The sequence below is a fragment of the Pelophylax lessonae genome (genome assembly GCF_965119305.1).
Source record: "Pelophylax lessonae genome assembly, chromosome: 2".
In the NCBI taxonomy this organism is placed as follows: Eukaryota; Metazoa; Chordata; class Amphibia; order Anura; family Ranidae; genus Pelophylax; species Pelophylax lessonae.
In genome coordinates, this window is record NC_138769.1 from 133,164,766 (window position 1) to 133,186,294 (window position 21,529).

At 43.3% G+C, this 21,529-nt stretch overlaps 2 protein-coding genes across 2 annotated transcripts in view; one reads left to right on the top strand and one right to left on the bottom strand.

Annotated features, from left to right (window-relative positions):
* Positions 1–21,529, bottom strand: part of SLC13A5 (solute carrier family 13 member 5) — a 224,143-nt gene that overhangs the window by 166,340 nt on the left and 36,274 nt on the right. The window lies entirely within an intron of this gene.
* On the top strand, positions 4,062–4,661 carry LOC309546891 (phosphatidylethanolamine-binding protein 4-like; the record flags this gene model as incomplete). The annotated part of the gene is made up of 1 exon (XM_082246585.1): positions 4,062–4,661. The coding sequence occupies one exon, from the start codon at positions 4,062–4,064 to the stop codon at positions 4,659–4,661; it is 600 nt and encodes a 199-aa protein (XP_082102711.1).

A 21,529-nucleotide genomic window follows, 5' to 3' on the forward strand; every position in this document is an offset into this window, starting at 1 on the left:
TGGCAGGTACAGGCAAAATTACGTTAATAGACGGCATCTGCCTGGGAGGAGCTAGGGGGCGAGCGCGCATGTGTCAGGCGGTTCTGATTGCCACCTGACACCGATGATCTTTCCCCGCTGAGAGAAAAGGACGGACGGCTGATGTAAACACAGCCGTCTGTCCTTCTCCCTGAAGTGATCACAGAGGCTATGTGATCCTCCTATATAGGATCGCATGTCTCTGTGATCATTTCAAAAGCCACGCCCCCCCCCCCCACAGTTAGAATCACTCCCCTAGGCTTACATTTAACCCCTTGATCACCAACAGTATTAACCCCTTCCCTGCCAATGGCATTATTACAGTAACAGTGCATATTTTTAGCACTGATTACTGTAGTAATGTCTCTGGTACCTCCAAAAGTGTCAAAAATGTCAGTTATGGGTCCGATCTGTCCGCCGCAATGTCGCAGTCCCGCAAAAAATTGCAGATCGCCGCCATTACCAGTAAAAAAAAAAAAACAATAACAATGACATAAATCTTTCCCGTAGTTAGTAAACGCAATAACTTTTGCACAAACCAATCAAAATACGCTTATTGCAATTTTTTATTTACCAAAAATATGTAGCAGAAAACAAATTGGCCTAAAATGTTAAAAAATTTTGATTTTTACATTTCTTTTTGAGAATTTCATATAAAAAAAATATGAAAAATATTATTTTTTTCAAAATTGTCGGTCCTTAAGTGGTTAAAAATAAAATAGCAAACATGTTATACTTACCTGCACTGTGCAGTGATTTTGCACAGAACAGCCGGCATCCTCCTCTTCTCGGGTCCCTCTTCAGGGGTGCTACTGGCCCCTCCCTCTTGATGAGTTCCCCCACAGCAGTTTGCTATGGGGGCACCTGAGCCGAGTCACAGCTTTCTGTGTTCATTCAGATACAGAGCCGCAACCCCCCCCCCCCTGTCTTTCCTGATTTGCTGACTGACTTTGATTGACAGCAGCGGGAGCCAATCGCCGTGCTACTGTCTCAGCCAATGAGGAGGGGAGTCCCAGGCAACTGAGACACTCTTGCAACATTGCTGGGTAAAGATGGGCTCAGGTAAGGGGGGCTGAGAGAGGCTGCTGCATACAGGTTTTTTTTATAACCTAATGAAAAGAATGCATTCAGATAAAAAACAATCTGCCTTTACAATCCCTTTAAAGAGTTTGTTTTAACCCTCTAAATACTACATCTGCAGGACATCTTGTTCTTTTGAAAAATAATAGGTGTACTGGCTGGATCACCAGGTGAAAATTAAAGAAAAAAAGCCTGAATAGGAAGCAAAGAGTATAAGCTCACAAGCATTCTGGCAAAAACAACAGGTTTGAACCTACCAAACAGATATAACAAAACACTTTTAATGGTATATTTAGCAGACCAATGGGGGAGCAAAAGAGAGGGGGTTTTGCACATACTTTAAGAATGGACCAATACCATAATGCATGGATACTAAAGGGTAGAGATGTCAAACTCAGACAAACCGTTGGACCGAACTAGGAGGACTAAAGCCTCGTGCACACGCACCGATTGTTGGCCGTGAATTTTCGGCCAACGTCCGATCGGCCGATTGTCGGCTTGTTAGTATGATGCTTCCGACAACCGACTGCGACTTTTCGGCCGAACAAAATCTGGTGTGCATGCTATAAAATTTTTGTCGGCCGTCAACAGAACGGCCGATTGTTCGTCAGTCAGTACAGATTTCGGCAGACAAAAATCAGATGAGCAAGACTGGGCATGCTCAGAGAAGAAAAAACACACGGAAAGTAAACCAGAACATGACATCACTTGTTGGCCAGTTGGTTCTACTTTCTGTTATAAAATATATCCAATAAAAACAAATTCCTTCATAAATTTAAGCCAAAATGTATTCTGCTACATGTCTTTGGTAAAAAAAAAAACAATAAGTGTATAATAATTGGTTTGTGTGAGTTATAGTGTCTACAAACTTTAGTATATACTGTATATTTGAAAATTAATAATCCTGATGTACTGATGGCCTATCTCATTTTCTTTTCCTTAAAATGCCAGGACAGTACGAATTCCCCCCCAGATGACCCCTTTTTTGAAAGCAGATACCGTATTTATTGGCGTATAACACGCACCTTTTCCTCCTAAAAATGGAGGAAAAAGTAGCTGTGCGTGTTATAGGCCGATATAAAAAAAAAATGTCCAGAAAGCAGCGCCGAGAAGTAGAAGGGGGCAGGCGGCGCAGAGGAGAAGGAAGGACGCGCTGTCATTGGAAGTTCCGCCTACTGCCGACATCAATCATAGGCGCCGGGACTTCCGATGAGAGCGCATCCTTCCTTCTCCTCGGCGCCGCCCGCCCCCTTCTACCTCTCGGCGCTGCTTTCTGGAGATTTTTAAAAGTGATGTGTATAGTGGCGCTGGCGAGGCTGCAATTATGGGCGCTGGCGAGGCTGCAATTATGGGCACTGGCGAAGGCTGCATGTATGGGCACTGGCTAAGGCTGCATGTATGGGCACTGGCGAATGTATGGGCACTGGCGAAGGCTGCATGTATGGACACTGCAGCTGGTGATGCTGCAATTATGGGGACTGCCGCTGGCGAGGCTGCATGTATGGGCATTGGTGCTGGCGAGGCTGCAATTATGGGTACTGGCGCTGGTGAGGCTGCATGTATGGGCACTGGCAAGGCTGCATGTATGGGTACTGCAGTGACAAGGCTGCATGTATGGGCACTGCACTGGCAAGGCTGCATTTAAGGACACTGCGCTGATGAGGCTGCATTTGTGGGCACTGGTAAGACTACATTTAATTTTAAAAAAATGTTCTGAGTTCAAAGCTGTTTATTTTAAATTTCAGCTTTTTTCCTGAAATTTCTGCCCTAAACTTTAGGTGCGTTTTATACGCCGGCGCATGTTATACGCCGATAAATACGGGTAGTCTGAGGTATTTAGTAAGAAGTATGGCAAGTTTTTTTGAATTTACAATTTTTTGGAAAGTGAAGAAATTAAATATTTTTTTTTTCAAATTTATTTTTCACATACTGTCACCAGTTCAATACAGCACCATCATATGACTTGTGTGTTAGTGATCACAGATACTGACTGGTGACAGTATGTTAAAAAAAAAAAAAAAAAAATGAAATATTTTTTTTATTTTTTTTTTTTTTACATTTTATTTAAAAAAAGTTTCACTATTTTTTTTTTCATCAGAGTAGTTCAGTGCTACTGTATTAACACTGTACTACTCTAGTGGGGGGGGGGGGGGGGGTAATCAAAAATGTTAGTATTTTTTTTTCTTTTACACTTTGATTGCTGTTACAATGATTACGAGTGATCTGTGATTGGCTACAGCTAATCACATGGTACAGGGTGCAGTGATAGGCCCAGGTACCATGTGATAACTGTGGGCAAATCACAGCATCACTCAATAGGAAACACAGCTGTTATGGATGAAATTCATAACAACAGCAGTCACAGACAAATGCGGTCGTGGGTGTGGCGTGCTGCACACCCCAAACTCGGATGACGTACATGTATGTAATCCAGCCTGCCCGTGACAGCCACCCGCAGTAAATTTACTGTGGGCAGTCCGCAAGTGACTACTGTGAGCCTGGCATTAATTCTACTAAGAGCTGCTCCTACCTACAGTAATTCCAGAAAAATATTTTTACATTTTGGAACAAAATATAGTAAAAATTGCATGCCAATATTTTTAATCCTAGAAAAATGGGCCATTAACTTTTCCTAATGTATTTATCTGAAAAAGTATGTAAGGAATTGTAACACCATCCTTGAGAACAACTAGGGGCACATTCTGTTTTTTTTATTCCTAAACCATTGAGAGGTCAAGAGGGACACATGCAGCCCATAAAACACCAGCTTGGCATGCCTGCTCTACAAATTAAAACAGGTCAAAAACATGTTTATTGTACTTTGCACCCCCTCTTGGATTGGGGTGACACTTATCCATCAGCAAAAAATTGTATTTCTGTTTTAGATGTGTTATGGTTTTTACCTATCATCTGGGCGACTAAGACTGCTTTACACCACTGGACCGCATGGAGTTCCTGCTGAAATGGCAAAGAAGTGGTTTGCAAGCTTGTTTTTCTTGTTATTGGCATCCTTTGTGTTACCTCGTCCTATTTCATGTGACTTTGATCGTCTCTTTGGAGTTGATGCTCATTTTTGTTCTGGTAACCTCCATGTGATCTACCCAAATATGGGAGATGCATCCTGCATGTACATACCCAACTGCTACGAGTATTCCCAAAGCTTGATTAATGTCTGGGGAGCACCACATATTAAATTTCCTGATGCCAAGCCAGAAAACCTGTACACCCTAATTATGGTGGATCCTGATGCACCCAGCCGAGCTAAGCCAATAAACAGATTCTGGAGACATTGGTTGGTCACAGACATCCTAGGTAAAGATCTTCAAAAAGGAGTTGTTACTGGAATTGTTCAATCTAAGTATTATCGTCCAAAGCCACTGCGCCATACTGGACTCCATAGATACCAGTTCCTAATCTACAAGCAACATCCTCAGGTTTCTCCATCTCTCCTACCCAGCGAAAGAACACTGGCCTCCTGGGATGTAGCTGCTTTTGTCAATCGATCCAGGCTGGGTGATCCTGTGGCTACGACTCAGTTCATGGCCATGAATCCACATTCGTAGAATCCCATAAATTCCTTTGACCATTAATGTGTGTTGTGTTATCATAAGTATATTGGGTACCAAGTAGTGTTGCACTGATACAGTTTTTTTGACGGCTAGTACGAGTACAGATCATTCTCCTTTAAAAGGGCGTAGCAGGAGGTGCTTCCTATGCCTACACACTTTTGCTAATAGGTGTCCCTCATTCCCATCTCAGAAAGTTTGGAGGTACAGTATGTTGGTGGCCATCTTGATTCTTGTTTTACTGTTAAATGCATGCAACCAGTTAATTTTTAAAACAAATAATCTGCATATTTAGTCCAGGTCACAAAGTAATGAAGCAAGGATGACAGCGCTATATTTTGTAGCATTAAAAAAAAAAGTCCGCTGCTATATTTCTGTCCAGTCAGGTTTTCTTTACATTTTCAGTCAATTCGCCCAAAAAGTTTTTGTCATTTATCAGGTTCCATGTACAAGAACACAAAGGACACCAATCACATAGGAAATGTGGACATGTTTGCAATAGCTGAATAAATAAATAACAGTATCTCACAAAAGTGAGTACACCCCTCACATTTTTTTTAAATATTTTATTATATCTTTTCATGTGACAACACTGGAGAAATGGCACTTTGCTACAATGTAAAGTAGTGAGTGTACAGCTTGTATAACAGTGTAAATTTGCAAAAGTGAGTACACCCCTAAGTGAAAATGTCCAAATTGGGCCCAATTAGCCATTTTCCCTCCCCAGTGTCATTGTGACCCATTAGTGTTACCCATTAGGTCTCAGGTGTGAATGGGTTGTGTTCAATTTTGTGTTATCGCTCTTACTCTCTCATACTGGTCACTGGAAGTTCAACATGGCACCTCATGGCAAAGAACTCTCTGAGGATCTGAAAAAAAGAATTGTTGCTCTACATAAAGATAGCCTAGGCTATAAGAAGTTTGCCAAGACCCTGAAACTGAGCTACAGCACAGTGGCCAAGACCATACAGCGGTTTAACAGGACAGGTTCCACTCAGAACAGGCCTCGTCATGGTCGACCAAGAAGTTGAGTGCATGTGCTCAGCGTCATATCCAGAGGTTGTCTTTGGGAAATAGATGTATGAGCGCTGCCAGCATTGCTGCAGAGGTTGAAGGGGTGGGGGTGGGGGGGTCAGCCTGTCCGTGCTCAGACCATACGCCACACACTGCATCAAATTGGTCTGCATGGCTGTCGTCTCAGAATGAAAACCTCTTCTAAAGATGATGCACAAGAAAGCCCACAAACAGTTTGCTGAAGACAAGCAGACTAAGGACAAGGATTATTGGAACCATGTCCTGTGGTCTGATGAGACCAAGATAAACTTATTTGGTTCAGATGGTGTCAAGCGTCGGTGGCGGCAACCAAGTGAGGAATACAAAGACAAGTGTGTCTTGCCTACAGTCAAGCATGGTGGTGGGAGTGTCATGGTCTGGGGCTGCATGAGTGCTGCCGCCACTGGGGAGCTACAGTTCATTGAGGGAACCATGAATGCCAACATGTACAGTGACATACTAAAGCAGAGCATGATCCCCTCCCTTCGGAGACTGGGCCGCAGGGCAGTTTTCCCAACATGATAACGACCCAAACACTCCTCCAAGATCACCACTGCTTTGCTAAAGAAGCTGAGGGTAAAGGTAATGGACTGGCTAAGCATGTCTCCAGACCTAAACCCTATTGAACATCTGTGGGGCATCCTCAAATGGAAGGTGGGGGAGCGCAAGGTCTCTAACATCCACCAGCTCCATGATGTCGTCATGGAGGAGTGGGAGAGGACTCCAGTGGCAACCTATAAAGCCCTGGTGAACTCCATGCCCAAGAGGGTTAAGGCAGTCCTGGAAAATAATGGTGGCCACTGGCTACACAAAATATTGACACTTTGGGCCCAATTTGGACTTTTTCACTTAGGGGTATACTCACTGTTGTTGCCAGAGGTTTAGACTTTAGATGTTTAGACATTAATGGCTGTGTGTTGAGTTATTTCGAGGGGACAGCAAATTTACACTGTTATACAACTTGTACACTCACTACTTTACATTGTAGCAAAGTGTCACTTCTTCAGTGTTGTCACATGAAAAGATATAATAAAATATTTACAAAAATGTGAGGGGTGTACTCACTTTTGTGAGATACTGTGTGTATATATATATATATATATGTATATATATATATATATATAATTTAAATATAGGGGATGGTCTAGCTAGGACTAAACAAACTACCTCCAAACAAGAGGGGAGGCCAGAGGAAGATACCAAATTTATACTAGCAAGTAGTTGTAGTGGCCCAGGACTGCCATTAGATGTCAACACACTACAGAAAATTGATAACCTCCCGTACTACAATACAAGACATAAAAAATACCTGAAAATTGGGCAGAACAACTTGTGAGCTAATAACTCGGAAAAAAAAAACCTCATAAAAAAATAACAAACCTTTTATACTGGGCGCATCTCTACACTCATTCTCAATGACCCTATGGAGCGTCTTGTCGTCGCTTACAGAGAGGCAGAAGCTGGAGTCCTCACAAATGTCTCACTGACACCTCAACCTCCTTGAGTACAAGACTCCCCAAAGGCCAATTCATCTCAACTTGATACCAAACCATACACTGTTCCAGCACTGTGACACATGCATTTTGGATATCCTGCACAAACTGAAAGCACCACCACATGTACAGTTAGCTTTTTCCCTCCACTTCCACCAGTGCTGTTACCCCCTTGCCCACCCCTTCTGTGCCATCACCCCTTCCCCACCACCTCCGGTGCCGTCACCCCTTCCCCACCACCTCCTCTGCCATCACCCCTTTCCCACCACCTCCTGTGCTGTCATCTCTTCCCCACCACCTCCTGTGCCATCACCCCTTCCCCACCACCTTCTGTGCCGTCACCACTTCCCACCACCTCCTGTGCCATCACCCCTTCCCCTCCACCTCCTGTGCCGTCACCCCTTCCCCACCACCTCCTGTGCCGTCGCCCCTTCCCCACCACCTCCTGTGCCATCACCCCTTCCTCATCACCTACTATGCTGTCACACTCCAGCCCCTTACACTTTGCATGCTCAGTAGCAGCACTGGCTTTTAGAGGCTGCTGCCCATCTCTGGTGCCAGGATGCCACACTTGTAGCAGGACTTGCTGTCAGATTAAAGCCCCGTACACACGTACCGATGGTCGGCTTACAAATGTTCCTCTTTTCTCCCCGGGATGTCGGTGTCTGCTGAAAAGTGCAAAGACAGCACAAGGACAGCACAAGAATTTTGTCCGCCGACTGCAGAAGTGATGTCATGTAATGGTTAACTTTCCCTGTGTTTTCTATTTTCTGAGCATGCCCAGTCTTGCAAATCTGCGGTCTGTCGGCCGAATTGTGTACTGACAGGCGAACAATCGTCCGTTCTGGTGTCGGCATACAAATATTTTCATGTTTGCACGAAAGACTTTTGTCCGCGGATTGTGCGCAGACATCTGTCGGAGGCACCATACTAACACGCGTACAATCGGCAGATCCTTCGTCCACCGACGTTTGTATGCCGACGATCGGTACGTGTGTACGGGCCTTTACAGCCTCTCTGCTCTGTGTATGGGGAGGCTTTCTCAATGTTACTGATACTATAGCAGACTGGCTGTCAATGTAGCAACCTGCACTGCATACTACAGCAGGAGAGGGCTGAGCTGTCACATCATACCCTCCTCCGTGCACATACAGTACTGCCACCAAAACATATCTACCTTCAAAAACATTAGGAGTTCAGTGTTGTCTGTGAACCAATATTAAACCCGAACTACAGGCAAAACAGTTTTAAAATTTAGGATAGAGTAAGTGGAGGTTATAATCCCTGTAAGGTTTATGTTTTCTTACTTTGTCCCATTGGGGAGATTTACCTTCACTTCTTGTCCCATACAGGATGTGAGAGGAAAACCTGTAAATTAAAGGAATCTCCTGGGGACCCCTTGGTCAGCAGGACTAATGTCCCCATTGGAATATTTCACATATATTACTTTTCTGGGGACAACCCTTAGTGCCGGTTCGCATATATGCGATGCGGGAACCCTGCGAATCCACTGCGGGTTCCCACATCACATTTAACTCGCAGGCAGTTCACACTGCCATATACGAATTGCTGGGGGTGTCAATAAAAAGTTGACACCTCAAGATAAGTTTGCATATTGCAGTGTGAACTGTCAGTTCGAACATGAATCAGATCACATAGGTGTGAACACCCAAGCTATCCGATTCTGGTGGGGACCCAAAAAAAGGGTCCTGTGCGAGTTGCGTCCGAATGCGATGCAAATTCAGCCATACAATCTGCATGGCTGAATTTTCATCGCACAGACTTTACATGTGATTTGCAGAGCAGTGCCCCTGAATCACATGCGATATCTGCCATCGGCCCATCGCACATATATGAACCGGACTAAATTTGTGATTTTCTTTTACTTTCACTTTTTAAATGATAATGGTAAACAGGACCAATAGAGAGGGGTGAATCTCCCTAACGGGGAAACAGACAGAAATAAAAACTGAGAGGTTTTCTAATCCCTCCCCACTCCATCTAAAATTGAAAAAACATTTTGCCTTTAGTTATACTTTAATATTAAACGTTTTTGGCTTTCAGACTGTTTGTTTGGCACACAATTTATAAGGACTGGACCTGATACGGTATGTTTATACAGTATTGAAATAATCACACATCAGTAAGTATCCTAGATAATAAAAATGGAAATATATCTAACATATAAGGCTGCTAACTCCTTAAATTCAGTGGACGTGATTTTTATAGGACAATCTAAATAAATTTACTGGTTCAAGATGAATAAACTTTACCAACATTTTTAACATATGATTATACTACTGTATAAAGAATTCACAGGCATCAATATCAATAGATATTTCACTGAAATCTGAAGTCTATAAAAAAATAAATACACCCTCCTTCTATGCAACAATAAACCATAACAACTTTCATTATCAATGGCAGTTGGTTACGCATAGGCCATCAATGCTAACAACCCTATAATTTGGGTAGCCACTATTTTTATTCTCTAAAGCAAACTATGCATTATCCTCTGTAACAGCACTGCACCAGCTACTAAGCAGAAATGAGTTACATGCTTACGTGCTTGAAAGTATCCAGGGCTATGTGATTATTTTGTCCACTAACAAACATTAGTATACATTAAATATATATTATACTTATATAAAAAGAAAGAAATGATATGACTCTACTTCCAGCTGTTGCACAACCTTGCTTTTTCATAGTTTTGGAAAGGCCTAAAGTCAATGATCAAAGAGAATTTGTTCTCAGCAGTTATGTGAATGAAGAACACACTTATTCTTTGTCAGCATTTGATTTGGTGCCATGTTGGCAACGTGAACACTCTACTGGTTCTATTCCAGTTTACTCTCTTTTTGTAGTAAAAAAAAGTGTTTATAACTTATTTTGCAAGTGGTTTTTAAGTGGAAACCCAAAATGGAAAGATTGGCGGAGACAGAATTATCTTCTGCATGTTCCAATCATATGGTAACTGATCCAGCAATTTGGCAGACATATTGAGTGATGGCATAGAAGCCAAAATCAGGGGCTCTTACATATAGGAGCTGGATCTTTTTCTGCATATTACCAGAGCAGAAATCTTTATGGACTCTGAAAAGTAATGTACAGCAAATCAATAATCAGCTGAAAGTTGCATGCAATATTTAGCCCAACATCAAAGATCAACCATTCTCTTATGATGGACATCTGTAGAAACCAGATTCTCATTCTGGGGTACAGTAGATTTACTAAAACTGGAGCACTCAGAATCTGGTGCAGCTGCACATAGTAACCAATTAGCTTCTAGGTTTCATTGTCAAAGCTTAATTGAACAAGCTGAAGTTAGAAGCTGATTGGGTACTATGCACAGCAGCACCTGATTCTGTGTGCACCAGTTTTAGTAAATCTACCCCTCTGCTCCTACTTCTGCTGTTGGTAAAATAACTCGAAACAAGGTTATGCCCAAATCTCACAGGTTTTTTCATTTACTATAAGTATCAAATGTCCAGGGAAGTAGAGGTAACTTTATGTTATTAACACACATATGCTGATTTTGGCCTTACATGATCTCCTATCCAGACTCTTCAATAATCCATCAGAAAAAAAAAATTCTAGGCAAAAAAAATCCCTGCAATGCCAATGCTTCCCATTTACAATGAGAACAAAAACACATGAAAAACACTACGAAGGCACTTTTTTTTTGCTTCTCCCAGGCTGCTGTCATGTGAACTTCAGCAGCACCTCCTTCAGTTGTGCTGAATAGAAATCTGAGGAAGTATCCAGGATGACCATTCTTGTCCTCAGCCCTCTCATCATGACATCATGGTGCCAACGCTTTCAATTTTTAGGACCCTGTAAGAGCCCCTCTCTTCTTACAGCCAATGGGAAGTGGCCATATCACCAGAAGGTAACATGGGCACTTGAAAAATTACCCTTCCACACAACAGTCCATAAAAAAAAAACTTGGGGTCACAAGACCATTATTTGAGATAAGAAATCTGGGCTTTTAGTTTATTTTTATTTTTTTTAATATAAAGCTGAATTGTAGATATGATCTTTATTGCAAACTTCCATTGTAAGAATGCAAATTTCATACCTGAAGAGCTGACAATCAGCGGATCCTTAGGTATGAGATATACATACATACTCACATTGGTCCAGGCTGGATCAATGTATGTTTACAATAAAGATTATACTTATTACAGTTCAGCTTATAAAAAACAATAAATAAAAAGGTTCTAAAGCCTAAACATTTTTTACCTTAATGCATTGCATTGAAGGATGTGGGGGACATAGACATGTTGTCCGTATCTATGGATGCAGGCAGCCAGGTTCAGGATCGAACTCGCAGGTGTGCCACCATGGGAAGTGGCTTCCTATTATGGCACATCGAGAAGAAGAGGAGCCAGAAGCTCCGGTAAGGGACCCAAGAAGAGAAGGTTTGGGTCCACTCTGTGCAATTTCATTGCATAGAGCAGGTAAGTATAAACATCACCGGATCTGACGAAACGCGTCAGAACGTGGACCGCACAGCAGGACTTACACTGGAGCGTAAGCCGGATTTACCTCCGCTCGCCACTCTGCACAGCTGTACATTACAGTCACGGGAATCTAAACCTTTTTTTGCCGAATACTGCTACCTATCTTGATTGAAACCTTGTTATATATCTATGGGAATAAAACCCTTTTAAAACGATATCACACCATCTGGAGCTTTTTATCTTCTTTTATAAACAACACTGTATGCTGTCCTATGGAGCGGTGAGGAGGGAATAATCACCAGCACAGCTAGGAGGCATTACAAGGGGACCTACCATGGCTCTGAGGGCCGACAAGCGTGATTGGTCTCAATATCATATGGTATATGAGACCCATTACATCTGGTAAGTCACCCATCTTCTAAATTATATCACAGGAAAAGGAAATCAGCACCTGCACTTTATAAGAAAAGTCACCATAAAAACTGTGGAATAATATCACTGAGCACCTTCACTTTATTATCCAGTTTCCTGAAGCAAAGAATAACGTCAAAAATTGGACCTTTCACCTTCACTAATTTATTTATACCACGAGATGAACTTTAAATATATATAAATGTTTTATGTTTTTATGTCACATTTTTGATACAGTTTATATGATTCATTTATCTTCAATATATATGTACAATTTTTATCAAATATTGGGATCACATTTGCTATATATTGTTTGCACAATATCCTTTGCACATTTGCACATTCATTTATATTAGCAAGGGCTGTAGATAGCCCCTCCCAGCACTATTCTTTCCATAAGTATAAACCTGTTTGTTATTTTTAAAAAAATTTAATTTACAATAATTTCAAAGCTTATGTCTAGGGTAACTCCCCTTCCCCCCAACTAATCGCTAAATTACAAACAAAAAACAAATATACCAAAAGATTGAAATCATGGTCCCATGACTCTGAGTCTTCTTTCTTTTGGACTGTTTTGCGGAAGCGTCATCCATCTAATGTCAATGTCGCTCCCTGCTGATGTTGGCTGTAGAAAGAGTCCATCACAGGGGTACGAAAAATGCTAAGAGTGATGGTCTATTATTTTTGGGTGATACGTTTATAAACTTCTTTTATGTTCCTAATAACCGACTATGGCCATTTTTCTGGTTTCATTATAAAGTGGAACAAATGAGTGCTCCCCCCATATCTGAGCAATTACTGACAGTGGCAGACCAGATTGTTTTGGTACAAACATTTAAATATTTGGGCATACAGATACTATGTTCTGTTAAATGTGGAGCCTCTTCGGCTGAAGTGCAAAAAACTTGCAAAACTGTGTGCAAACTGCCCTTGACAGTAGTGGAAAGAGCAAATTTGTTCAAAATTATCTGTATGCCACAGTTGTTATACTGTATGCTTTACACAACTGGATCCCACAAGATGTATTTACCAAATTACATTCCCTCTTCAGGAATCTTATCAAGAAGCAGAAATGACCCAGAATCAGACTGGAGACCTTACAACTACCAAAGGACGGGAGCAGTCTGGCGATCCCAAATTACAAATTATATTTTATTGCTGCCCAACTTCATCATCTTGGGGAGTGGGGCACTTTAAATATGCAATACCCTAATCAATGCTTGCTTTCTACCTTTCTCTCTCCTACAACCCTTCTAAAAGCTGGTCAGCTCCGCTTGCAGCAGCAATTCACCACACTTTTCTCTATTAATACATTTTGGAAGACAACCCAGACAATTACTGTGCAAATTGGGTTCACTCAATACACTCCGCTATGGAACAACCCGGCCTTTCCCGTATTAGCCAAATTAGTGGGGTTTGATACTTGGAAACAAGCCGGCATCCTCTTCATTCACCAAGTATATCACAATTATGTCTTATTGTCCTTGTACTACCCCCTTCAAACAAAATTTGTCTAGAATATTAACAACATTGGCATCTGCACAGTTACCTAAAAATGAGTCATAGGTGACTTCTTTTCTTTTCTGGTGACTGCCTATACTGCCAAGGGCTGGCCACTGTAAAGAGATAGATGGAAATAGGCCTGATGGTTGGAAGCCTTGAAAGCCATTCCTCTGGTCTCCTTATCCCCCACTTAGAAACTAAAAACCTACCCAACATAGTCCACCACACTTAGTACACCCCACAGAAGCTGTATTCCTGTGGAAAAAAGGAGCATATTCCAATTGTCCCAGATGTCTGAGTAACACTAACACCTTAGTCCACATGCTTTGAAGGTTCCCTAAATTATTTTGATGTTGGACCTCTATATTCCAAGGAATTAATGACATCTGTTTAATTAACTTCCTGATGGACCATAAAATTGCTCTCTAAAACATCAACCTGGAGGGTTCAATATCTCAAGCACTAAGATTATTGATTACACATCTTTGAGCAAGTGGCCCAAAGATGGCTTTTTTTACACTACATTCTTTTAGAGCGGAACTTCAACAAACTTCTCACAAACAACATTGACTATTTTTAATCTTTTTTTTTTTGCCAAACAGTGATATTTATTAAGAGAAAAAAAAAAAGAGCAACGTATAACATCAGGTAATAACATGGCAATGAATAACATCAAAAAAACAAAACAACAAAACTGTGCAAGTATAGCAGCATCATACAAGGGGAATACACGACAATGTGCAATGTGTGAACTTCAAAAGGTTAATATTAACTTCAAGATCACTATCAGCATTAGGTACACGTATCTGGGCTTTGGAGCCACCTGTCCCATATTTTCCTGGATTTAGATGGACAGCCTCTATGTGTATACAGCAAGCGGTGATAAGGCAATACACCACTAACCTCTTTCACCCACATAGCAAACTCGGGAGGACGGTCCCGCATCCACAGCCTAGCAATCAGTTTCCTAGCCATAAACAAAGTTTCTTGTAGAAATGTCTTAGTAAATTTATCCATATTCTCGTCAGGGTAAATCCCTAAGAGGCACTGCTTAGGATTCAGTTGTAGGGGGGACCCCATTTTATCGTGAAGGAAGGACACTACTTGCCGCCAGTATCCCTGTATCTCAATGCACTGCCAGAGTAGATGAAAGAACATGCCTGGAGCCAACTGGCACATCGGACATGCCTGATTGGAGCCATGCTGGAATCTCGCCAGCCGAATAGGGGTAAGGTAGGAGCGGTGAACCATAAACAACTGCGTAAGCCGGTCAGACAGTTTAGGGGACACCTTCTGGCAGGATTCCAGGGCCTCATCCCACTCCTCATCCTCCAATCCACCCACATCAGAATCCCAATGAGTCTTAATGGCATAAGCTATCTTAGTGGAAGAGGGTGTGTGTAATTCCATGTAAAACATAGAAATGAGATGTCGAGGTTCAGTACTCTTTAAAGATTTCCAGAATAGGAAGAGACTCTAAATGAGGCAAAACAGAGGGGAACTGTGCACGGAGAGCATGTTTGACTTGATAATATCTAAATATCATGTGACCAGGCAGAGAAAGGGTATCTTGCAGATCAGCAAAGGACCTAATAGTGTTACCCTCCAGGAGATGAGACAGGTAGTGGACACCCATGCTGCTCCAGAGTGTAGAACCAGGCAGCGAGCAGAGTTCTCGGAGGGCTGGTTTTCTCCACAGGGGGGTAAGGGTATTGTAGTCTGGCCATCACTATTTCCCAAACTCGACTATAATGGTATAGCAGAGATCCCCCCAGATTTGAAGGGGTTTTAAGTTTGCGCCAGGAGATTTTATGCCTGCCAGAGCCCCAGACAAAAGCCTTAAGTAGGGAATCCATTTGCTTAAAGTATTTCAGGTGTAGGTATACCGGGGAGTGCCACAAAACATACAGGACCTTAGGTAAGAGGACCATTTTAATTCGATTTACCCTGCCCATAACACCTATGGGGAGTTTAGACCAGACTTGTGTTTTAGATTTGATGAGGGTGAACAGGGGTTGGATGTTGTCAGGAATATAGTCCCGGGGGTTCGCCGTAATAAGAACAACTAGGTATTTAATGCGGTCAACACGTTGTAGAGGTAGGTCGATGGTGGCGACTAAGGGCAGGTGGTCGTCAAGGGGAAGAATTTGGGACTTGTCCCAATTAATCTGTAGGCCTGAAAAAAGTACCATATAGCTCTATGAGAGCCAGGGCCGCCTCCAGAGAGTCCCCAGAGACCGCCAGGTATAACAACGTATCGTCCGCGTACATACTAATTTTTTCCGTCAAAGAACCCATGTGTAGTCCACATATGTCAGGGTGTGCCCTTATTGCTATTGCCAATGGTTCAGCTGCAAGAGCATAAAGGAGGGGAGAGAGAGGGCACCCCTGCCTAGTACCTCTAGTGAGTGGAAACGCTGTGGAGGTCTAACCATTAGCTGGGACCTTCCCCATCGGGGCACTGTACAGCAGTTGTACCCACTTGATGAAGTTGGGCCCAAACCCGTAACCCTCCAAACATTTCCATAAGAAGCACCACTCCACCGAGTCAAAGGCTTTGGCCGTGTCCAGGGTCACCACCACCCGTCTTCCAGAATTCTCATGCGGAGCCTGTACATTCATGAAAAGCCTGCGGAGATTAAAAGAGGTATTCCTTCCCGGCATAAAACCGGACTGATCCGTATGGATCAGTGATAGAATCCCCTGGTTTAGCCGAAGGGAGAGTATTTTGGCCAGGATCTTCACATCTACCTGCAGGAGGGAAATGGGGCGATAAGACTCCGGGAAGTGTGGATCTTTTCCTGGTTTAGGGATCAGAACTATCAAAGCTTCTCGCATAGTTGGGGGCAAGGTGAAGTCATCAAACATAGAGTTGAATAAATTAAGCAGTTTCGGGAGGAGAAATTCTGAATATTGCGCATAAAATTCAATAGGAAGCCCATCCAAACCCGGGGACTTTGACATAGGGAACCTGGACACAGCCTCCGCGATTTCATCCTCAGTAAGCGGTGCCTCCAGAATTGCTACTTGTTCGTCAGTGAGTTTAGGTAAGTCAACAGTGGCGAGAAACTCATGCATATCCGTGCTAGCAAGAAGGGCTCTAGATGTGTACAACTGACTGAAGAATGTTTGAAATTGAGCTGTCACCTCACGGGGGTCTTTCACCAGGGCTCCCGAGGCGGTCTTCAGAGTGATGACCACCGGTGGCCTGTCTTCACAATGCACTAGATACGCCAATAGTTTCCCCGCGCGTTCCCCGTGCTCGAAGAGCCTCTGTTTTTGAAAGAACAGTTTCGTTTTGGCCCTCTCAGTTTCTAGCTGGGTAACCACTCTGGTCTGTAACTTGAGTTGAGAAGCTGAGGCAGAAGTAGGATCTAGGAAGTAGGCACTTTCAGCGTTCGCAAAGGTTTTCAATAGCTTGTGTATAGGTCTCAATTGATTTAGCTTTAAGGCTCTTAATCTGGGATTTAAAGACAGCCCTGGCATGTAATTTAAAAGCTTCCCACACCGCCAGCCAGGAGGCCGTACCTTCATTGTCCACGTAAAATTGTCTCCAGCTATCCTCCAGGGCCGTCTCTTCAGACAACAAGGAGAGCCACGCCAGGTTAAGGCGCCAAGCCGGCAGAGGCTTATCATGATGGAGTTTCAACTCCATCCAATATGGGCAGTGGTCTGAAAGAGTTCTAGGAGAAAATCCCACGGACGCTATTCTAGGGGTCAAGGTCTTGGACACCAGAATTAGGTAAATATGGGACATGGAATTGTGTGTAGATGAAAAGCATGAATAGGCCCGGCCCTGGGGATACACATTCCTCTACGTGTCAGCCATGCCCATGTCACCCACCAGACGGGAAAATCTGGTGGGAGTGGCGGACGGCCGCACCTGAGGTTAGTTTGAAGTCTGTCCAAGGTGGGATCAAAGACATTATTAAAGTCCCCAAGCCAGATTGCCGGCAGGGCCGGATTCTGTGACATATAGGTGAACCCCTCAGTGACATAAAAGGCCATTATCAATAGGGGTTCCCCAAATATCAAGGCATGTAAAAACATACCGTTCCTGAGGGTCGATCCGGGTACCCTGGAGCTGAAAATGGACCGACTTAGCCACCAACAACGCCACCCCTCTAGAGTGGGAGGTGTAGGCTGAATGATACATCCAGCCAACCCAGGGACGTTTGAGAGACAACTGTGAGCGGCCCTCTAGGTGAGTCTCTACCAATATTAAAATATCCACCCGCTGCTTTTTGAGGAAGGTGAAGGCCGCAGAACGTTTGACCTTGTCACGTATGCCCCGAACGTTCCACGTCATCAGCTTCAAGGTGGCCATCTACATTCTACTAAATAGTTAGGATGCCACAGCTCCAGGGTCTCGGCTCCCGCTCCCTACCAGCATATATGGAACAAGAAATACTGACAGTGTAAATCAAGATATGAATCACAGTAAGATGCATCGCAGTGACCCTGCATGATAGGCAGAGACACAGCCCCACCATTGCACATAGAGTTAACTTGCACAGTCCAACAAACATATACCCCCCTCCCCGCCTTGCACCAACCCCAACTCGTGCGGGCATCAAACCCCAAAAACCCCTGAAAAAGAAAAAAAGGTTGCCCTGGGTGAAGTACCAAAAACTGAGACATACTCGGCTTTGCCACACTAGGTAGGTTACAGGAAAATGAGTTGGCAAGGAGATAGTAGTAGCAAGCCGTATAAGGAGTAGTGAGATCCAGGGCTGCTGCACCTGCCTGAAGTAGGTGCTGGGGGCGAAAAATCGCTGGGCGGCCATACCATACAAAAAAGGCAATCTAAACAGCGGCCTAAACAGGTCCCCAGAATAGGTCCCGGGAGCTGACAAGAAAAGGGGGAAGGAGGAAGGGTCCACAATCACCTCAGGATCCAAGGCCCCCGCAGGCAAGCAGGTCAGCAGCGAACATCCATCAGAAGGGGAAATAGGATGGCGGAATAAGGTAGAAAGGTCGGCCATAGCAGGATATCGTGTTCAAGCAAAACCAGAAATGGAAGGCAAATGCTGGTAGTGTAACAAAAGCAAAATAAGCATTTACATAGGGCAAGATCAGCCCCGGGTCTCCAGGTGCTCCAACCAGGATAACACTGCCTCCGGATCATCAGAAAAGTGAACCTTATCTTCACCTTCCACCCGAAGGCGCGCAGGGTACATCATCGCATATTTAATGTGCTTGACCTGCAGCCTACGCTTGGCCTCGAGGAATCCCTTGCATCTCCGCTGCACCTCCGCTGCACCTCCGCTGAGAAGTGGGAAAGATGGCGACTCTGCCATTCCCTATTGGGATATTCCCTTTCTCCCTAGCCAAGCGCAAAATCGCATCTCTGTCCTTATAATTCAAAAACTTGGCTATAAAAGTACTCGGGGGGGCTCCCTGTGGTGGTGGGCGGCCGGACAGGCGGTGCGCCCTTTCCACCACAAATGTAGGAGAGAAGGACTCCCGACCATAAGTTTGTATAAGGAGCTGTTCCAGATAAGTGGAAGGATCTGTTCCTCAGGCAATCCAATGAAACGCAGATTGCATCTCCTTAGGCGATTCTCCATGTCGTCCTGTTTCTGTAGGATCTGATGCACTTGTAGCTGGAGTCTGTCATTAGATTGTTGTATAGGAGAGAGTGTGTCTTCCACAGTGCTGAGCCTCTGCTGTGTCTCGGTCACCCTGCCACGGAGCTTCTGCATGTCTTGCCTGATCAGGGAGATATCTACCTTCACTTCTTCAATTTTGGTAGTGAGAGAAGTGATAGAAGCCTGACATGCTGCGATCGCCTTCAGTACAACGGCTGTGTCTGCTCCTGCTGGCGCCTCCGCCCCCCTAGTCGGCGCCATCTTGTACAGGGAGCTCCTTCTCCTGGCGGCAAAACTTATCAAGTTTAGAGGCCGACTCAGCCACTTTTTTCAGCGGTGACATGGCGCTGCAGTGCCCAGGGAGCTGCGGGAGCCGGTGGGGCGGGTGTCAGCCCTGGGAGATGAAAGGATCAGTGTAAAAGGATACCAGTCCGACGGAACTCAGACTATTCCCGTCCTACTCCACGCCCCCCGACTATTTTTAATCTTTATGCTACTAGCATAAGAAAATACATAGGAAAGTATATAATATTTACTTGTTTTAAACAATTTTTTTATGCTTCTTCAGTTACTTCCTGGTTTCTTGCCTAGGAAAATTATGTCATACATCCCAGGAGTCTTCAGGAGTGGAAGAGGGGATTTTCTCAGCTAAGCACACCATACTGCCTGCATGCCTGAGGTAAGTGCAGATGGATTCCAGGAAGTAAATGCAAAATTTATCATCTGCCCTTACTGAAGATGGTCATGGCAAGAAATGCAAGGGGGTGTTTTCCAAAGTGATTTCTCAGCAAAATAAAGCATGGAGACATAGGTCCGTGTTGCTCGCTCTCAGGAGGCTAGGGGGAGAGTACGCGCTCATCAGCGGGGAAGCTGATGCGTGTGTCAGGCGGCTCCGATTTCTGCCTGACACCCACGATCGTTCCCTACTGAGAGAGAGAAGAACGGTCAGCTGTTGTAAACAAAGCTGACCGTTCTTCTCCCTGGAATGGTCATAGAGCCCATGTGATCCTTCTATATAGGATCACATGTCTCTATGGTCATTTCAGAAGCCACGCCTCCCCACAGTTAGAATCGCTCCCCTAGGCTCACATTTAAACCCTTAATCACACATAATGTTAACCCCTTCCCTGCCAGTGTCATTATTACAGTAACAGTGCATATTTTTAGCACTGATTACTGTAGTAATGTCACTGGTCCCCCCAAAAGTGTCCAAAATATCAGTCAGGGGTCCGATCTGTCCGCCGCAATGTCACAGTCCCGCAAAAAATCGCAGATTGCCGCCATTACTAGTAAAAAAACAAAAAAACAATAAAAATGACATAAATCTTTCCCATAGTTAGTAGACGCGATAACTTTTGCGCAAACCAATCAAAATACGCTTATTGCGATTTTACCAAAAATATGTAGCAGAAAACAAATTGGGCTAAAGAGTTAAAAAATTTGAATTTAAAAAAAAAAAAATTGTTTTGAGAATGTCATATAGCAGAATGTGAAAAATATATATATATTTTTTTTCAAAATTGTTGCTATTTTTTTGTTTATAGCGCAAAAAATCGCACAGGTGATTAAAAACCACCAAAAGAAAGCTCTATTTGTGGAAAAAAAGGACGTCAATTTTATTTGGGTACAGCGTCGCACGACCGCGCAATTGTCCGCTAAAGAGATTGTGATCCCATTGGGGTTGCCTGGGGATCAGGGGGGTCCCCCCCCCCCCGACTGCATGATGTTCTACTTTTACTCACGTTGCTCTTCCTCCATAGGAGCCTCTTTACCTGCATTGTTGTTTATGGCTGACATTTTTCACTCCACAGTTATAACTTGTATGGTGAAGCTTTCTTTAAGTTACCTACCAATTTATATGGCTAAATGCTGTTATCTGTTGATGGATTTTGTTTTGTTAAAACTTAATAAAAATCTTTGAAAGTAAAGTAACACAGTGCCGAATCTCAAAATAGCAGAGATGTATAGTAACTAAGTAGAACTACTTCACTACTGTACTTAAGTACCGAAAGGCGGTATCTGTACTTTCCTGGAGTAGAATTTTTTTGTCCTACTTCACTACATTTTTTCGATGATTTCAATACTTCTACTCCGATATTTTTTTTTTGTGCTGCATAGTTACTCGTTACTATTATAAAAATTACCACTGCCAGAACAGTAGATGGCAGGTTTCATGAAGCTCAAAATATGTGTATTATCAGCGCATACGAAAATAAATGCTACTGTATGTATAAATAAAATCTGCATTTGAAATAATAAAAAACAATATGATGTTCAAACTTTTGACTTCTTTCTTTAATAACTACATAACACAGTACTTGTACTTTTACTTTCAGTACTTGAGTAGCAAT